Below are 17,249 nucleotides of genomic sequence, written 5' to 3'. Positions count from 1 at the left end.
TTGCAAAGAACTGTACCCTGCGCTTGGGAGAGGAGCAGCAGGGCCTAGTAGAGAAGCAGCGGGGCCTAACGGAAAAAACATGGGCTTGGGAGTCAGAGGACATGGGTTCTAATCCCAACTCCGCCACTTGTCTGCTGTGTGACCTTGGCAAGTCACCTAACTTCTCTGTGCCTCAGTTACCTCATCTGTAAAATGGGGATTAAGACTGTGAGTCCCATTTGGGACAACCTGATTACCTTGTATCTACCCCAGTGCTTAGAACAGTGCTTGGCACATAGTTTTAGTATTATTACAATAGAACAAAAACAGACACATTCCCTGCCCTCAGTGAGCTTACAGTCTCGAGCCTACAGCCTACCAAAATGTTGCCATCATCGCTGTCCCTTGATGTCTCGGACTCGGCCAGTGAGAAAGCCGCATTTGAAATCAGCAAGGTTTCACTCTTAGCTGGGAAGAGGCGAGGACTGTGGGAAGGAAATTGATTAGCTTGGCACATCATCGATGTGTCTCGTGGGTCCTGGAGTTCTAAGACCATGATTTGGAAAAATGAGCGAGCCATTTGTTGTTTTTGTTTGTTGTTGTATTGTACTCTCCCCAGTGCTTAATAAGAGCTTAATAAATACGATTGAATGAAGAAAGCAAGGCGACAAGCTCCGGAGAAACTTGCCACCTGCCACGGGGAAAATTTATCTTGCCATTTAAAGGGATAATAATAATAATAATTGTAGTATTTGTTAAGCGCTTACCATGTTCCAGGCACTGTAGTAAGAGCCGGGGTGAATCGGGTTGGATACGTCCCCTGTCCCTCGTGGGGCTCACAGACTCAATTCCCATTTTATATATGAGGTAACTGAAGCCCAGAGAAGTGAAGTGACTCACCCAAGGTCACCCAGCAGACAAGCGGCAGAGCGGGGATTAGAACCCTTGATCTTCTGACTCCCAGGCCCCTGCGCTATCCACTAGTCTGGTGTTTTTCTTTGCAGACATCCCCGTGGCGAAACGAGAAGCAGAGGCGCCTCGCCGGGCCCACCCCTCGATGGCGTCGTCCTCGGAAGCGGTCCCCCCCGCGACGGTCTCCCCGGGCCCCGGCCCGCTCCAGACGCCCACGTTCTCCCCGCCCCTCAAGTTCAATCCCACGGTGGGGCACATCGCGCTCTCCGAGCACAACGATGGCAAGTTCAACTGCTCGATTTACGTGCCCACGATCTACCAGGACGTTGCCGTCATCTCCTGGTGGAAGGACGGCAAGGAGCTCCTCGGGGCCCATCACGCCATCACTCACGTTTATTCGGACAACGAGTTGACCGCCATTATATCTTCTATTAGGTAAAGTCCCTGATTCCCCCTGCATGGAGAGGTGGACTCTCCCAAGCGCTTAGTACAGTGCTTTGTGTACAATAAGCGCTCAATAAATGCGATTGAATGAGTGAATGAGTTAGGTGGTCTTCCCCGGGCGGGCAACGTCTCTTACTTCATTCAGTTGTATTTATTCAGCACTTACTGTGTGCAAAGCACTGTACTAAGCGCTTGGGAGAGTACAGTATAACAAGAAACACTCAAAGCAAAGATTTGGCCAGCTCTTTGTTAATTTTCTCAACAGCCCCCACTTTTCACACTCTGCGGTTCCCGGGGGCTGAAGGGAACATAGATTATCTCTTGTCATTGGGGTGATACTTCTACCCCAGCAGAGCTGTGTTGAACAATAATAATAATGGTATCTGTTAAGCACTTACTATGTGCCAAGCATTGTTCCTAACACTGGAATACTGTTCTAAGGGCTGGAGAGATTTTTTCTTTAAGTGCTTACTATGTGCCAGACACTTTACTAAGCGCTGGGGTGGATATAAACTAATCAGGTTGGACAGAGTCCCTGGCCCATGTGAGGCTCACAGTCTTCATCCCCATTTTACAGATAAGGTCACTGAGGTCCAGAGAAGTGAAGTGACTTTCCCAAGGTCAAACAGCAGGCAAGTGGCAGAGCGGTATTAGAACCCAGGACCTTCTGATTTACAGGCCCGTGCTCTATGCACTAGGCCACACTTACATATCTGTTATTTATTTATTTCTATTAATGTCTTGCCCCCCTAGACTGTAAGCTCTTTGTGGGCAGGGAATGGGTCTGGTTATTGTGTGTTATACTCTCCCAAGCGTGTAGTACAGTGCTTGGCATACCCTAAGTCCTCAATAAATATGACTGAATGAATTAATTCTTTTCCTCTCAGAGACAGAGTCCTGGACAGGGTGGCATCGTTAATGTTCTTAGCTCCCTTCAAAGCGTTTCACAGAATTACTCTTCAGAAGAATCCAGGTACCTCACTATGCCTGGGCAAAGACTTCAACAAAGTAATGTGGAAAAATAATGACTCTTAAAAACAATTATCAGTAGGACAAAAATCTATGAGACCAGTATATGACTCACTTCAGGAAGGAGCTATACTTTCCCTTTTCACTTGTTACTCTTGACCTGACCTTGGATAGAATCATTTGCCATATGCCTAGGGAAGACAGAAAGGGAAGGGAGAAGGAGAGAGTAAAGACAGAGTTTTGGAGAATCACATTATTCCCTCAAGGAGAAATAACCCAGGGATGGTCACCTGTCTACTTGTCTGCTGTTCCGGGGCTCTGAAGACAGCCAACGGGGTTGTTCTTGCCAGAGCTGACTCTCTTTATCAGGGGGAGGGGCAGAGAGTCAACAGGCATTTCAGACAAATAACTTTTTGAGGATGTTTTGAACCTTTAAAGCTGAGGGGAATATATTAACTGGGTGAATAAGGAGCAGGAGAAAAGGTTTGGCCTTGCAGAAAAAACAAAAGTTTTCTAGTTGGTTTGCAATTCAGTGGGGTTTTCTGTCCCTCTGCCTCCTCCATCCCTCACCCCTAATGATCTGGCTACTTTATTGAGAAAATTGAATTCTTCAGTAGTGATCTCCCTAAATATCCCCAGCCCCTCCTCAGTCCTTCCCCCCCTTCTACCCCATCTTCAACTCTCCCCTCTTTCCCAGGAGTCTCTCAAGAGGCATTCTCCTGCCTTCTCTCAAAATCAACCCCTCCACCTGCACATCCAACCCCTTCCCTTCACACTTTATCAAGACCCTTTTTCCCTCCCTCTACAATTTTCAACTGTTCACTCTCCAATGGCTTCTTCCCCTCTGCTTTCAAAACTACCCATGTTTTCCCCTACCCTAAAAAAACCCTCCCTTGACCCCATGGGCTTCCTCCAGTTATCACCCCATCTCCCTCCTTCCATTCTTCTCCAAACTCCTTGAATGAGTTTTCTGCACCCGCTCTCTCAATTTCCTTTCCTCCGATTCTCGCTTTGACCCCCTTCCAATCTGGCTTCTGTCCACTTCAGTCCACAGAAAACACCCTCTCAAAGGTCACCAGTGATCTTCTTGCCAAATCCAATGACCTCTACTCTATCCTAACCTTCCTTGTCCTCCCAGCTGCCTTCCATACTATCGACCCTCCCCTTTCCTGAAAACATTATCCAATCTCAGCTTTGCTGACACTGTCCTCTCCCAGTTCTCCTCCTTATTTCTCGGTCTCCTTCGTGGGCTCCTCCTCTGCCTCCCACCTCCAAACTGTGGGAGCTCCTCAATGTTCAATTCTGGGTCTCCTGCTATTCTCCATCTATACTGACTCCCTTGGAAAACTCATTCACACCCATGGCTTCAACTCCTGACACTGTGGACGGCACTGCCATCCTTCCCATCTCACAAGCCCGCAACCTCGGTGTCATCCGTGACTCTGCTCTCTCATTCACCTCACACATCCAATCCATCACCAAAACCTGCCGGTCTCACCTTCTCAACATCGCCAAGATCCCTTTCCTCTCCACCCAAACTGCTACCTTGCCGGTACAATCTCTCATAGTATCCCGACTGGACTACTGCCTCAGCCTCCTTTCTGATCTCCCATCCTCCTGTCTCTCCCCACTTCAGTCTAGACTTCACTCCGTTGCCCGGATTATCTTTTTGCAGACACGCTGGGGGCCTGTCACTCCCCTCCTCAAAAATCTCCAGTGGTTGCCTATCCACCTTCTCATGAAGCAAAAACTCCTCACTCTTGGCTTCAAAGCTCTCCATCACCTGGCCCCCTCCTCTCTCACCTCCCTCCTCTCCCTCTACAGCCCAGCCCGCACACTCCGCTCCTCTGCCGCTCACCTCCTCACTGGGCCTCGTTCCCACCTGTCCCGCCATCCACCCAGGCCCTCGTCCTATCCCTGACCTGGAATGTCCTCCCTCCTCTCATCCTCCAAACTAGCTCTCTTCCCCTCTTCGAAGCCCTAATGGGAGCTCACCTCCGCCAGGAGGCCTTCCCAGACTGAGCCCTCCTTTTCCTTCTGCTCCTCTTCCCCTCCCCATCACCCCGACTCCCTCCCTCTGCTCTGTCCCCTCCCCCTCCCCACAGCACTTGTGTATACTTGTACATATTTATTGCTCTATTTATTTTATTAATGGTGAGCATTTATCTATGGTTCTATTTATCTATTTTGATGGTATTGATGCCCATTTTCTTGTTTTGTTTTGTCGTCTATCTCCCCCCTTCTAGACTGTAAGCCCGTTGTTGGGTAGGGATTGTCTTTATCTGTTGCTGAATTGTACTTTCCAAGCACTTAGTACAGTGCTCTGCACACAGTAAGCGCTCATAAATACGATTGAATGAATGAATGAATGTGGATGATTCCCAAATTTACATCTCCAATCCTGATTTCTCTCCCTCTTTGCAGTCTTGCATTTCCCCCTGCCTTCAAGACATCTCTGCCTGGATATCCCGCCGTTATCTCAAATTTAAAATGCCTAAAACAGAACTCCTTATCTTCCCCCCCAAACCCTGTCCTTCCTCTGACTTTCCCAACACCATCCTCCTTCCTGTCTCACAAGCCTGTAACCTTGGCAGTATCCTTGACTCCTCTCTCTCATTCAACTCACATATTCAATCCATCACTAAATCCTGTCAGTTCGGCTTTCTCAGCATCCCTAAAATCCGCCCTTTCCTCTCCATCCAAACTACTACCATGTGAATCCCAGCACTTATCCTATCCCACCTTGATTACTGTGTCAGCTTCCTTGCTGACCTCCCTGCCTCTTGTCTCCACTCCAGTCCGTACTTCATTCTGCTACCTGGATTATTTTTCTACAAAAACGCTCAGGCCATGTTTCCCCACTCCTCAGAAACCACTCCGCGTCAAACGGAAAGCCCTTACCATCGACTTTAAATCAATCCCCTTGCTCCCTCCTACCTCACCTCCCTACTCTCCTATTTCATCCCAGCCTGCGCACTTCACTCCTCTAATGCCAACCTTCTCACTGTCCCTCCATCTGATCTGTCTTGCGGTCGACCCGTCGCCCACAACCTGCCTCTGGCCTGGAACACTCTCCCTCTTCATATCTGACAGACAATCCCTCTTCCCCCGCTTCAAAGTGTCACTGAAGGCACATCTCCTCCAAGAGACCTTCCCGCTAAACCCTCCATTCCTCGTTTCCCACTCACTTCTATAATAATAATGTTGGTATTTGTTAAGCGCTTACTATGTGCCGAGCACTGTTCTAAGCGCTGGGGTAGATACAGGGTAATCAGGTGGTCCCATGTGAGGCTCACAGTTAATCCCCATTTTACGGATGAGGTAACTGAGGCCCAGAGAAGTGAAGTGACTTTCCCACGGTCACACAGCTAAGTGGCAGAGCTGGGAGTCGAACTCATGACCTCTGACTCCGAAGCCCAGGCTCTTTTCCATTGAGCCAGGCTGCTTCTATGCCACCTTGACTTGCTCCCTTTATTCATCCTCCTTCCCAGCTCCACAGCACTTATGTACATATCTGTAATTTATTTATTTGTATTAATGTCTGTTGCCCCTTCTGGGTTGTGAGCTCATTTGGGGCAGGGAATGTGTCTGTTCTATTGTTGTATTTTATTCTCCCCAGCGCTTAGTATGTGCTCTGCAAACAGTAAGGGCTCAAGAAATCCAATTGATTGAATGACCGTCTGACTAGTGAACCTCAGATTTATAATGAATGAAGAAGCAGCATGGCCTAGTGGAAAGAGCATGAGCCTGGAAGTCAGAGGATCTGAGTTCTAATTCCGGCTCCGCCTTGGACAATCAGTTCTCATCGCTGTTCCTCAGTTACCTCATCTGTCAAATGGGACCGTGGGACGAGGACCGTGTCCAACCTCCTTAGCTCTTATTTATCCCAGTGCTTAGTTAAAGTGCCTGGCGCATAGTAGATACCTAATAAATACCATTAAAAAGAAAAATAAACAAAAAAACCAACCCTTGGAGGGGAAAGATGCAGTGTGAGTGTGTTTGAGGTAGGTGCTTGCACTAGTTTTTAAAAGGTCTGAAGGTCCTCAGTGTCAGAAGCTCTGCTGTCAGTAGGAACTGTAAGGAATCAGTCAATCAGTCAATGTTATTTTACTTTGTGCAGAGCACTGTACTAAGCGTTTGAGAGAGTATGACATAACAATATAAAGGACACATTCCCTGCCCACAGTGAGCTTCCTGCCTAGAGGGAATCCCCAGTAGGGCTTCATTTTGCTCCTGTTGGCCCCTTTTAAGGAATAAATAAATCTTGAAAACGCAAAAGGCTATTTGGGGCACAGTCAAGCCAAATTCATTCTTTTAAATTGGCTCAGGGAGCTAGATTCCAAAGAAGGAGAAAAGGTCAGCTCATACAACAAATTCCCTACCCAAAAAGCTCCGAAAGATAGCGACAGGCCAGCTCCCTGCTAGATTCGGGGCGGGGTGGTTGTGGGGGAAGGAGAGTTCAGGCCCGGTTCTGTTGCTATTTCTGCCTGCGTCATTAGGAACAGCTATTTTTGAGCAAAAGCTTCTTAAGGAATAGCAGACGAGGAGGCAAAATCCAAAACAGCACCAGGCACGGCAAGCGTCAAACATGGTTACACAACGAGGTATGGGTTTGGGGGGCATAAAGTAGGGCTTTTTTGGCCACAGATACACTCCTAGTAAAATTTCACGTTTGGTCTTCTTCCATTATTCATTCATTCAGTAGTATTTATTGAGCACTTACTATGTGCAGAGCACTGTACTAAGCACTTGGGATGTATAATTTGGCAACAGATGGAAACAGTCCCTGCCCAGTAACGGGCTCACAGTCTAAATGGGGGAGACAGTCGGCAAAGCAAAACAGAACAAAACAAAACAGCATCAAGATAAATAGAATCATAGAGATATACACATCATTAACAAAATAAATCGGGTAAGAAATAATATTTACAAATATGCACAGTGCTGAGGGGAGGGGACGGGGGAGTGGGGAGGGGAGGAGGAACAGAGGGAAAGGGGGGGCTCAGTCTGGGAAGGCCATTAAGCAATCAATTGCTGAAAGGTATTTATTGAGCACTTACCCTGGACAGAGCATTGTACTAAGCGCTTGGGAGAGTAAAACACAACAGAGTCGGTAGGCATATTCCCTGCCCACAGTGAGCTTAGAATCTAGACAGGGAGACAGGCATGAATATAAATAATTATGGATAGGTGTTTATCCTCAGTCTGTCGGGCTGAGGCGGGGGCGAATAAAGGGTGAAAATCCTAGTGCAAGGGTGACGTCAAAAGGAGTGGGAGAAAAGGAAATGAAGGATTGCCCGCAAACGAGCTTACAGTCTTGAGGAGAATAGAAAGTGTGGCGGAGGTCGTCCGGCTCTGTTACTAACAAGGGATCGACCCAGGGCTGCCTCTAGGAAGATTTAGGGAATTGTCCCTAAATCCAGTTCCTGTGAGGGTTCAGCGTCTCCCAGTAAGCCGGCCAGAACTCTCTTAGGATTCCTGAAATCTAATATTCTTCTTTGTTTCTATCTGGCAAGTAGGAGACAAGACACTAAGATAATGTTACCTTTGGCCAGCAAAGAAAAGTGTTTACCAGCCTGATCTTTGAGTGGCTTCCCCAGGACACTGTCCTTGAGATACTGACTTGTCAGTGGTATTCAAGGAGCACACCATAATGTGGCCTGGAAAATCAAGGGGACCTGCTCATTCAGGGAAGCAGCGTGGCCTAGTGGATAAAGTACGGGGCCTGGGAGTCAGAAGGACCTGGGTTCTAATCCCGGCTCTGCCATTTGTCTGCTGTGTGACCTTAGAGAAGCAGTGTGGTTCCGTGGAAAGAGCCCAAGCTTGGGGGTCAGAGGTCATGAGTTTGAATCCTGGCTCTGCCACTTGTTAGCTGTGTGACTATGGGCAAGTCACTTAACTTCTCTGTGCCTCAGTTACCTCATCTGTAAAATGGGGGTTAACTGTGAGCCTCATGTGGGACAACCTGATTACCCTGTATCTACCCCAGCGCTTAGAACAGTGCTCTGCACATAAGTGCTTAACAAATACCAACATTATCATTGTTATTATTATTATTACTATTAACTTCTCTGGGCCTCAGTTACCTCATCTGTAAGATGATCGTTGAGACTGCGAGCCCCATGTGGAACGCGGACTGTGTCCAACCTGATTAGCTTGTATCTACCCCAGCTCTTAGTACAGTGCTAGACATATAATAAGAACTTAACAAATACCATAAAAAAATTCAGAGAACTTTCCTTCTGAAATCAATCAATCAAAAGTATTTATTACATTTTACACTAAGTGCTTGGGAGGGTACCGTATAACAGTATAACAGACACATTCCTTGAAAGTGAAGATGAAGCTTGCAGGGCTTCGGCTAGATCTTGTAACAGAGGCATCTATCCCATGTCCTGCTTGGAGATGCACACCTTCCACTTCCCCTATCATACCTTAGCTACTGCATCAACCTCCTTGGCTACTGCATCAACCTCCTTGCTGACTTCCCTGCCTCCTGTCTCTCCCCACTCCAGGCCATACTTCTCTCTGCTGGCCAGATCGTTATTCCAAAAAACTGTTCAGTCCGTATTTTCCCGCCCCTCACGAACCTCTGGTGGTTGCCCATCCGCTTCTGCATCCAACAAAAACGCCTTTCCAGTGGCTTTAAATCACTCAATCACCTTGACTCCTCCTGTCTTACCTCACTGATTTCCGACTACAACCCACCCCTCACACTTTGCTGCTCTTATGCTAATCTACTCACTCCAGCTTGATCTCATCTATCTCACCCCCGACCCCTTGCCCAGGCCCTGCCTCTGCCTGGAACTCCCTCCCCCTTTATATCCAGCGGATCATCCCTCTCCACCTTCAAAAGCTGATTAAAGTCGCATCTCCTCCAAGAGGCCTTCTCTGACTAAACCCTCATTTCCCCTACTCCCTCTCCCTTCTGTGTCTCCTTTCCACATGGATTCATACCCTTTATTCACCCTATCCTCAGCCCTACAACACTTATGTCAGTATGTGTAATCTATTTTAATCTTTTAGACCATAAACTCCTGTGGGCAGAGAACAGGTCCACCAACTCTGTTATATTACACTCTCCCAAGAGCTTAGTACAGTGCTCTGCACCCAGTAAGCGCTCAATAAGTACTATTGATTGAGTGATTGGCATCCAAGTTTGCCAAGTCCTGTCTACCATGTAGGAATCAAACCCACTGAAGGAAGATTAAGCTGAAGTGCACGGAGAACTGTTTGGGGAAGCCACTCGAGATAAAATTGTGTGTGTCTCTTTCAAGCATAAGCAACGTGCAGCGTTCTGATAACGGATCCTACGTCTGCAAGCTGAAAATCAACCAGGAGGAAGTAGTGTCCGATCCCATTGACTTCGAAGTCCAAGGTGAGACCTAACCCACACTGAATCTAATCTTCCATGGATTTAGGGGCGGGAAAAAAATCTGGATGGTGAACACCTGCCTTCCTGAGATTTAGTTCCTACCCGGTTCGTGATTTTGGCAATAAGTTCCAGGCGTTTGCCAGCCTGCTAAGTGCTTTTAGAGAGGCAGTGTGGCTTGGTGGAAAGAGCACTGGCTTGGGAGTCAGAGGTTGTGGGTTCTAATCCCGGCCCCAGCCACTTATCATCTGTGTGACTTTGGGCAAGTCACTTAACTTCTCTGTTCCTCAGTTACCTCATCTGTAAAATGGGGCTTAAGACTGAGCCCCACGTGGGACAACCTGATTACCTTGTCCCTCAGTGCTTAGCATGGTGCTTGGCATAAAGTAAGCGCTTAACAAATGCCATCATTATTATTTGCTGGATGCCTTCCCTACAGGGGGTCTTCAGAGAATAATAATAATTACAGTATTTGTTAAGCACTCCCTAAGTGGTAGGCACCGTACTAAGCACTGGGAGGACACGAGGTAATCAGGTCAGGCACATTTCCATCCCACGTGGGGCTCACAGGCTAAGGAGAAGGGGGAATAGGATTTTGGAGTCACCAGGTCACCCAGGCTGCCGGGAGGCACAGTGGATCCCGTCTCCCCTCCCTGATTTGGGGGACAGAGGGTGGGCCGGGCTCCCCATCAGACCCAGAGATGTGGGGTGAGAGCACGTGCTGTAAGGGAGGATGCCATGGCAGACCCAAGAGGAAGTGGCTGAAGGTGGGATGTCTCTCTGCCTCTGCCTCGAGCGAGGCTAGTGATAATGATGATTATGGTACTCGTTAAGAGCTTACTCTGGGCCTAGCACTGGGATAGATACACCTTCAGGTTGGACACAGTCCGTATCCCATAGTCTTCATCCCCATTTTCCAGATGAGCCAAATGAGGCACAGAGAAGCTAAGTGACTTGCCCAAGGTCACATAGGAAGCACTTGGCAGAGCCGGGATTAGATCCCAGATCATCTGACTCTCAGGCCCGTGCTCTTTCCATTAGGCCGCGCTGCTTCTTACCGACCCTATTTTTTAAGCGCGTATTTATTGCCATATCTCCCTTTTCCTCCTTCCTCCTGCTGAAATTATTTTAGTGTCTGGCCCACCTATTGGATCATCAATCGCCGAAGGGCCGGGATCATTTCTGTGATCCCCAAGGGCTCAGCACAGCGCTGTGTTCATGGTAGACACACCTCATTTCATGCGTTTCGGTAATATTTTTCAGCCTTAATATGACCTACTCCCTCTTAGATACCCAGTGTTCAAACCTGATTTTTGTACAAGTCACCCAGGCAGGCCAGGGTGTCTTTGATAGAGAAATGCAATTCCTCTGAGCCTGACTGCTCAGGGCACTGATGAGGAGCTCAGTGACTCTGCGGTAGGTAGAGCGGTCTGACTTACAAAACCGGTTTTATTTGTGTTTTGTTCATCTGCCAGTAAAGCCCCTTTGGATGAGTTTTTAAAGCAGTTTAGGAATCTTCAGGGGAATTTTGAGTGGATACAGAAGTGACTTTGCTTTCAGAGAAGCAACGTGGCCTAATGAATAGAGAATGGGAGTCAGAGGACCTGGGTTCTAATCCCGGATCTGCCACTCGTCAGCTGGGTGACCACGGGCAAGTCGCTTAACTTCTCTGAGCCTCAGCTTCCTCATCTGTAAAATGGGCGTTAAATCCTACTTCCTCCTACCTAGACTTTGAGTCCCATGTGGGACAGAGACGGTGTCCAACCTGATAACCTTGTATCTACAGCAGCACTTAGAAAAGTACTTGGCGTAGTAAGAACTACCATTAAAAAAACCCCAAAAAGCTTTCTCAGACCAACAGGAAGTGGTCCCAGTCAGTCCGTCTGTTGTATTTATTGAGCACTTACCGTGTCCAGAGCACTAGCTCTTGTGGACAGGGAATGTGTCTGCTTATTATTGCAGAGAAGCAGCGTGGCTCAGTGGAAAGAGCACGGGCTTTGGAGTCAGAGGTCATGGGTTCAAACCCCGGCTCGGCCACTTGTCAGCTGTGTGACTTCGGGCAAGTCACTTAACTTCTCGGTGCCTCAGTTACCTCATCTGCAAAATGAGGATTAAGACTGTGAGCCTCACGTGGGACAACCTGATTCCCCTGTGCCTACCCCAGCGCTTAGAACAGTGCTCGGCACATAGTAAGCACTTAATAAATACCAACATTATTATTATTATCATTATTATTGTATCGTACTCTCCCAAGTGCTTAGTACAGTGCTCTGTACACAGTTAAGCGCTCAGTAAATTCGATTGAATTTAGCACTCAATGCTTGAGAGAATACAATACAACAATAAAGGACACATTCCCTGCCCACAACAAGCTAACAGTCTAGAGGAGGAGAGAGACATTATTACGAATTTTAAAATTACAGACATTTCTATGTATATTCTTTAAAGTGGCGGTCCTCAGGACTTCAAGCGCTTAACAGAGTGTTCTGCACACAATAAACGCTCAGTAAATACGATTGATTGTTAAACTGTTTTCTGCATCTTACCCAGAGGGCTGAGGGAAAGATGATTGCACTGATGTCCCAAGTGCCATTCTTATTCTCCTCGGTAGGACTGCCTCACTTCATTCGGCACCCTGGGAGCTTGAATGTGAGCAGAAATACCATCTTCAACCTCACCTGTCACGCCGTGGGTCCTCCTGAGCCCGTCAAGATCTACTGGATTAGAAATAGCATGCGAGTGGACAAGGAGCAGGAGAAATCTCCTTCCACACTAACTGTTGCAGGTAAGCAAGTTGATAACATTGTCCCAGGACCCCCAGCACCCACAAAAACTTCCTGCCTGGGATCTCTGGAGCCTCTAACTTCAACACATTCGCTCCCTTCCCCCATTTAAGGCTTCTTTCTCCCCACGACGATCCTTTTCCCACTTCCCCTTCACATCTAGATGCCAATCTCCACTTCCTTCTCTTCAGAATACCTTTTTTGCTCAGTCTCTCCATCCTCCTGTCTGTCCCTTCTGAGCTCCTGGCTGCCTCTCTTGGCATCAGAACCACACTCTTTTCTGGTGGATTGCTTTAGGAGTCTTGAGGCTAAGAACTTTTTAAAATGGTATTTGTTTTTATTATTATTATCAGTGATAATAATTGTGGTATTTGTGCCATAATTTGTGTGGTAATTTGTGGTATTACTGTGTGCCAAGCACTGTCCTAAGCGCTGGGATAGATACAAGATATTTCCCCCCTTTCCCTCTGCTCCTCCCCCTCTCCCTTCCCCTCCCCTCAGCACTGTACTCGTCCGCTCAATTGTATATATCTTCATTATCCTATTTATTTTGCTAATGAGATGTACATCACCTTGATTCTATTTATTTGCTATTGTTTTAATGAGATGTTCATCCCCTTGATTCTATTTATTGCTATCGTTTTGTCTGTCCGTCTCCCCCGATTAGACTGTAAGCCCGTCAAAGGGCAGGGACTGTCTCTGTTACCGATTTGTACATTCCAAGTGCTTAGTACAGTGCTCTGCACATAGTAAGCGCTCAATAAATACTATTGAATGAATGAATGAAGATAATCAGGTCCCACATGGGGCTCACAGTCTAGGTAGGAAGGAGAACAGATTTGAATCCTCATTTTGCAGATGAAAGAACTGACACATAGAGAAGTTAAGTGACTTGCCCAAGGTCACACAGCAGATACGTGGCAGAGCCGGGATTAGAACCCAGTTCCTTCTGATTCCCAGGGCCATGCTCTATCTGCTAGGCTGCACTGTTTCTAGCACTTACTATGTGTCAAGCACTGTTCTAAGTGCTGGAGTAGATACCCGTTGAATCAAGCTGGACACTGTCCCTGTCCCACATAGGCCTCAGTCTTAATCGCCATTTTGCCAATGAGGTAACCGAGGCACAGAGGAAGTGAAGTGACTTGCCCAAGATCAGACAGCAGGTACATGGCAGAGCCGGAATTAGAACCCAGTTCCTTTTGACTCCCAGACCCATGTCCTATCCCCTAGGCTACACTGCTTCTAAGCACTTACTATGTGTCAAGCACTATTCTAAGTGCTGGGCTAGATACATGTTGATCAGTTGGGACCCAATCCCTGTCCCAATTGAGGCTCACAGTTCTTAAATTGGAGGGAGGAGGATTTAATCCTCATTAATCAATCCATCAAACAGTGGTATTTGCTGAGCACTTATTATGTGCAGAGCACTGTACCGAGCACTTGGGAGTCCAAGAAATGCTTCCTCCTCTCCGTCCTCCCTCCCCTCATCTCGTGGTCGGGACTGTGTCCGGTCCAGGTGACTCAGGCTACAGGGGGAGCAGAATGGCCTAGTGGATAGAGCACAGGCCTGGGAGTAGAAGGTCATAGGTTCTGTGCACCAATACTAGACACCGCTTCTCCCTAATCTACCCTCCTTCTCTTGGGGGTGAAGCCGAGAAGTATCATCGCACACCCCCTCCACTCTCTCGCCCCTTAACCTTCTGCCGAGTCGGCGATGACCTCGTCCTCATCAGTGGTATTTATTGAGCACGTACTGTGTGCGGAATGCTGTCCTAAGCGCTTGGCAGAGTCCAGGACAACAGAGTAGCCGGTCACGTTCCCCGCCCACGACCAACTTACAGTCTAGAGGGTCACCTCCAGCATTAACACAGCCTTTCTGGGCTCAACTTCACTTCCCAGGCGGGTTACCCACATGCAAGTGCTTAGTACAGTGCTCTGCGCAAAATTAGTGCCTAAATTCCTCTAGACTGTAAGCTCATTATGGGCAGGGAATGTGACTCCTAGTTCTGTTGGATTGTACTCTCCCAATTGCTTGGTAGCATGCTCTGCACGTAGTAAGCGCTCAGTAAATATCATTGAGAAATGGGAATGATCAATTGATTGACCATTGATTGATTGAAAAGTATGCATGTTTGATTGATTGATTGATCCCCATGACTCTTCCACCTGGTCACTGCTGGTTGCCCCTGGCCTATAGTGGATATTTTGGGCTGCGGCTGTGAGACTTGGCTTTCCCAATAGACTTTTCCTCCTCTTGCCTGGAGGATCCAGCTCCTCTTGCTGCGTCACTTATTTTGTTTCATTTTTCAGGGTATTTGTTATAAAGGAGGGTCCTGGGAGTCAGAAGGACCTGGGTTCTAATCCCAGTTCCGCCACACGTCTGCTCTTGGACCTTGGCCAAATCACTTGACTTCTCTGGGCCTCATTTACCTCTTCTCTAAAATGGGGGTTAAGACTGTGAACCCCATGTGGGACACGGAACACGTCCAACCCGCTAAACTTGTATCCACCGCAGCGTTTCGTACAGTGCCTGGCACATAGTAAGCGCTTAACAAATACCACAACTATTACTATTATAATGGAAGTTTATATGTGAAAAGAAACAACGTTCAGTGTGAGGAAAAGAGGCCTGAACTTTTATTCAGCCCCAAACCTAGCTGTAAGGGAAGCGAGTTACAAGCAAAACTTCCCTGGAGCCTCGTGATTCTGTGGCGAAATGATGCGCTGACAATTAGACTCTGCAGAAAGTAACCCTGCCCTCGGTTTCTTACTCTATCGTACTTCCTCAGCCGCTCCGTATGGGATGCCGCACTTAGAAAGTGCTCAGTGAATACCATTGACTCATTGATTCCTCAAACAAGGGAATGAGCAGAGCTCTGTATTTGGTAATGTCTTCTTTTAGACACAAGAAACTTGCTCTCGAGAGGGCCCCACACTTTCCAAACCAGTGAAGCACATCATTAGCACTGACTTTGAACTCTGCCCTTCCACATCTCCCCGAGGAGAGGATGCTGATAAAGGAAGATACACCAGCCGATGTGGATGACACATGTGAAACAGGAAGTTTATAAACTTCTCAGGCTAGCTCCATAGAAATCATTTTAATTTGGTGAGTTGAGATTTTATTTAAGCTCCCTCAGTTAGTGGGGGTTGAATCATTTCAAGCCCATTGAAAGGGAGGCTGGAGGCTAAGTCTCTCTTGAGAAATCTTCTCCAACGCATTAGGATGTCTTGCTTTAAAGTGATTCCCCAGAAGAAATGATTCAATATGTTAAATGGTGATTAAAAGGCTTGAAAGTGATTAAAGGACTTCTTAGATTGAAAGCCCCCCAAAGGACAAGGATAATGTCTAATTGAGAAGCAGCGTGGCTCAGTGGAAAGAGCACGGGCTTTGGAGTCAGGGCTCATGAGTTCGACTCCCAGCTCTGCCACTTGTCAGCTGTGTGACTGTGGGCAAGTCACTTCACTTGTCTGGGCCTCAGTTCCCTCGTCTGTAAAATGGGGATGAAGACTGTGAGCCCCACGTGGGACAACCTGATTCCCCTGTGTCTCCCCCAGCGCTTAGAACAGTGCTCGGCACATAGTAAGCGCTTAACAAATACCAACATTATTATTATTATTCTCATCTGGGTATTCTCTCCGAGTGCTTAGTACAGTGCTCTGCACATAGTAAGTGCCTAATCACTACTATTACTACTACTGCTAATCTGGGAATTCCCCAAAATCTAACTTTTCCCAGCCCGCACTTTGGTCCCTTCCCTGCTCATGAGCACCCATCAGCTCGAGTCATCTGAGGGGGAAAAGAAAACTGAAACTCAAAGCAGATTTGTGAGAGAAATGACAGGTTGCATAATGAAAAGAGATCTGGGAATACAAGGACCTTAGTTCTAATGTTGGCTCCGCCATTTGCTTGCTGTGGGACCTTGGGCAATCCTCTTAATGTCTCTGTGCCTCAGTTTTTTCCTCTGTGAAATGGGGTTGAAATACCTGTTCTCCTTCCCTCTCAAACCGTGAGTCCCCTGTGGGGCACAGCCTGATTGGGTTGTACCTACCCCAGGACTTAGCACATAGTAAGTGCTTAAAAACCCAAATTACTATTATTTTATTATCATTATTATCTTGCCTCCAAATGGGGTTCTAGAATATATATGGTTTTGTGACATCCATGCTTGCCTTGTCCTCCTCACTTTGGAGATCCACAGCTTTGATCAGATTATAACACAATCAATAATTGATTTTTATTGAGCAGTTGCGGAGCACTAAGTGCTTGGGAAAGGCAGAATTAGCAGAAACGTTCCCTGCCCATAGCGAGTTTACAGTATAGAGGCAAGGGGGTGAATTATGTTTTCACCACCACTTGGATAGCTTTCCCTGTTCCTTTACCCCAAATAAGGCTCTTCTTTTCAATCAGCCAGTCAGTTGTATTTATTGAGTGCTTCCTGTGCGCAGAGCACAGTACTAAGTGTTTGGGCGAATGCAGTATAACTGCTGGCAGAAGAGTCTTTCGTATTCTGATTTTTTTTCCCCCCTGACTCATTGCAGTATTTCCTACCCTGACAAACAGCCACTCTGAAGCCACTGTGCTTTGAAGAACCTACCGTTGTCACTGGTCAAGCTTCCGAGGGACTGCTGATAGAAGGACAAGCTGGACAGTTTTCCATTCATTCAGTCGTATTTATTAAGTGTTTACTGTGTGCAGAGCACTGTACTAAGCACTTGGGAAACCACAATACAACAGTAAACAGTGACATTCCCTGCCCACAACGACCTCAGAGTCTATAGAGGTAGAC

General features: G+C 47.3%; 1 protein-coding gene across 1 annotated transcript in view; it reads left to right on the top strand.

Moving 5' to 3' along the window:
* Nucleotides 1–17,249, top strand: part of MERTK (MER proto-oncogene, tyrosine kinase) — a 91,198-nt gene that overhangs the window by 16,642 nt on the left and 57,307 nt on the right. The window contains exons 2-4 of the mRNA XM_029071151.2: nt 984–1,326; nt 9,582–9,682; nt 12,288–12,461. Of these exons, the coding sequence (XP_028926984.1) occupies nt 984–1,326; nt 9,582–9,682; nt 12,288–12,461 (618 nt within the window). The remainder of the gene's footprint in view (nt 1–983; nt 1,327–9,581; nt 9,683–12,287; nt 12,462–17,249) is intronic.

The sequence above is a fragment of the Ornithorhynchus anatinus genome, chromosome 1 (assembly GCF_004115215.2).
Source record: "Ornithorhynchus anatinus isolate Pmale09 chromosome 1, mOrnAna1.pri.v4, whole genome shotgun sequence".
In the NCBI taxonomy this organism is placed as follows: domain Eukaryota; kingdom Metazoa; phylum Chordata; class Mammalia; order Monotremata; family Ornithorhynchidae; genus Ornithorhynchus; species Ornithorhynchus anatinus.
Note: the sequence above shows the minus strand (reverse complement) of the source record. Positions and strands in the feature narration are given on the sequence as shown.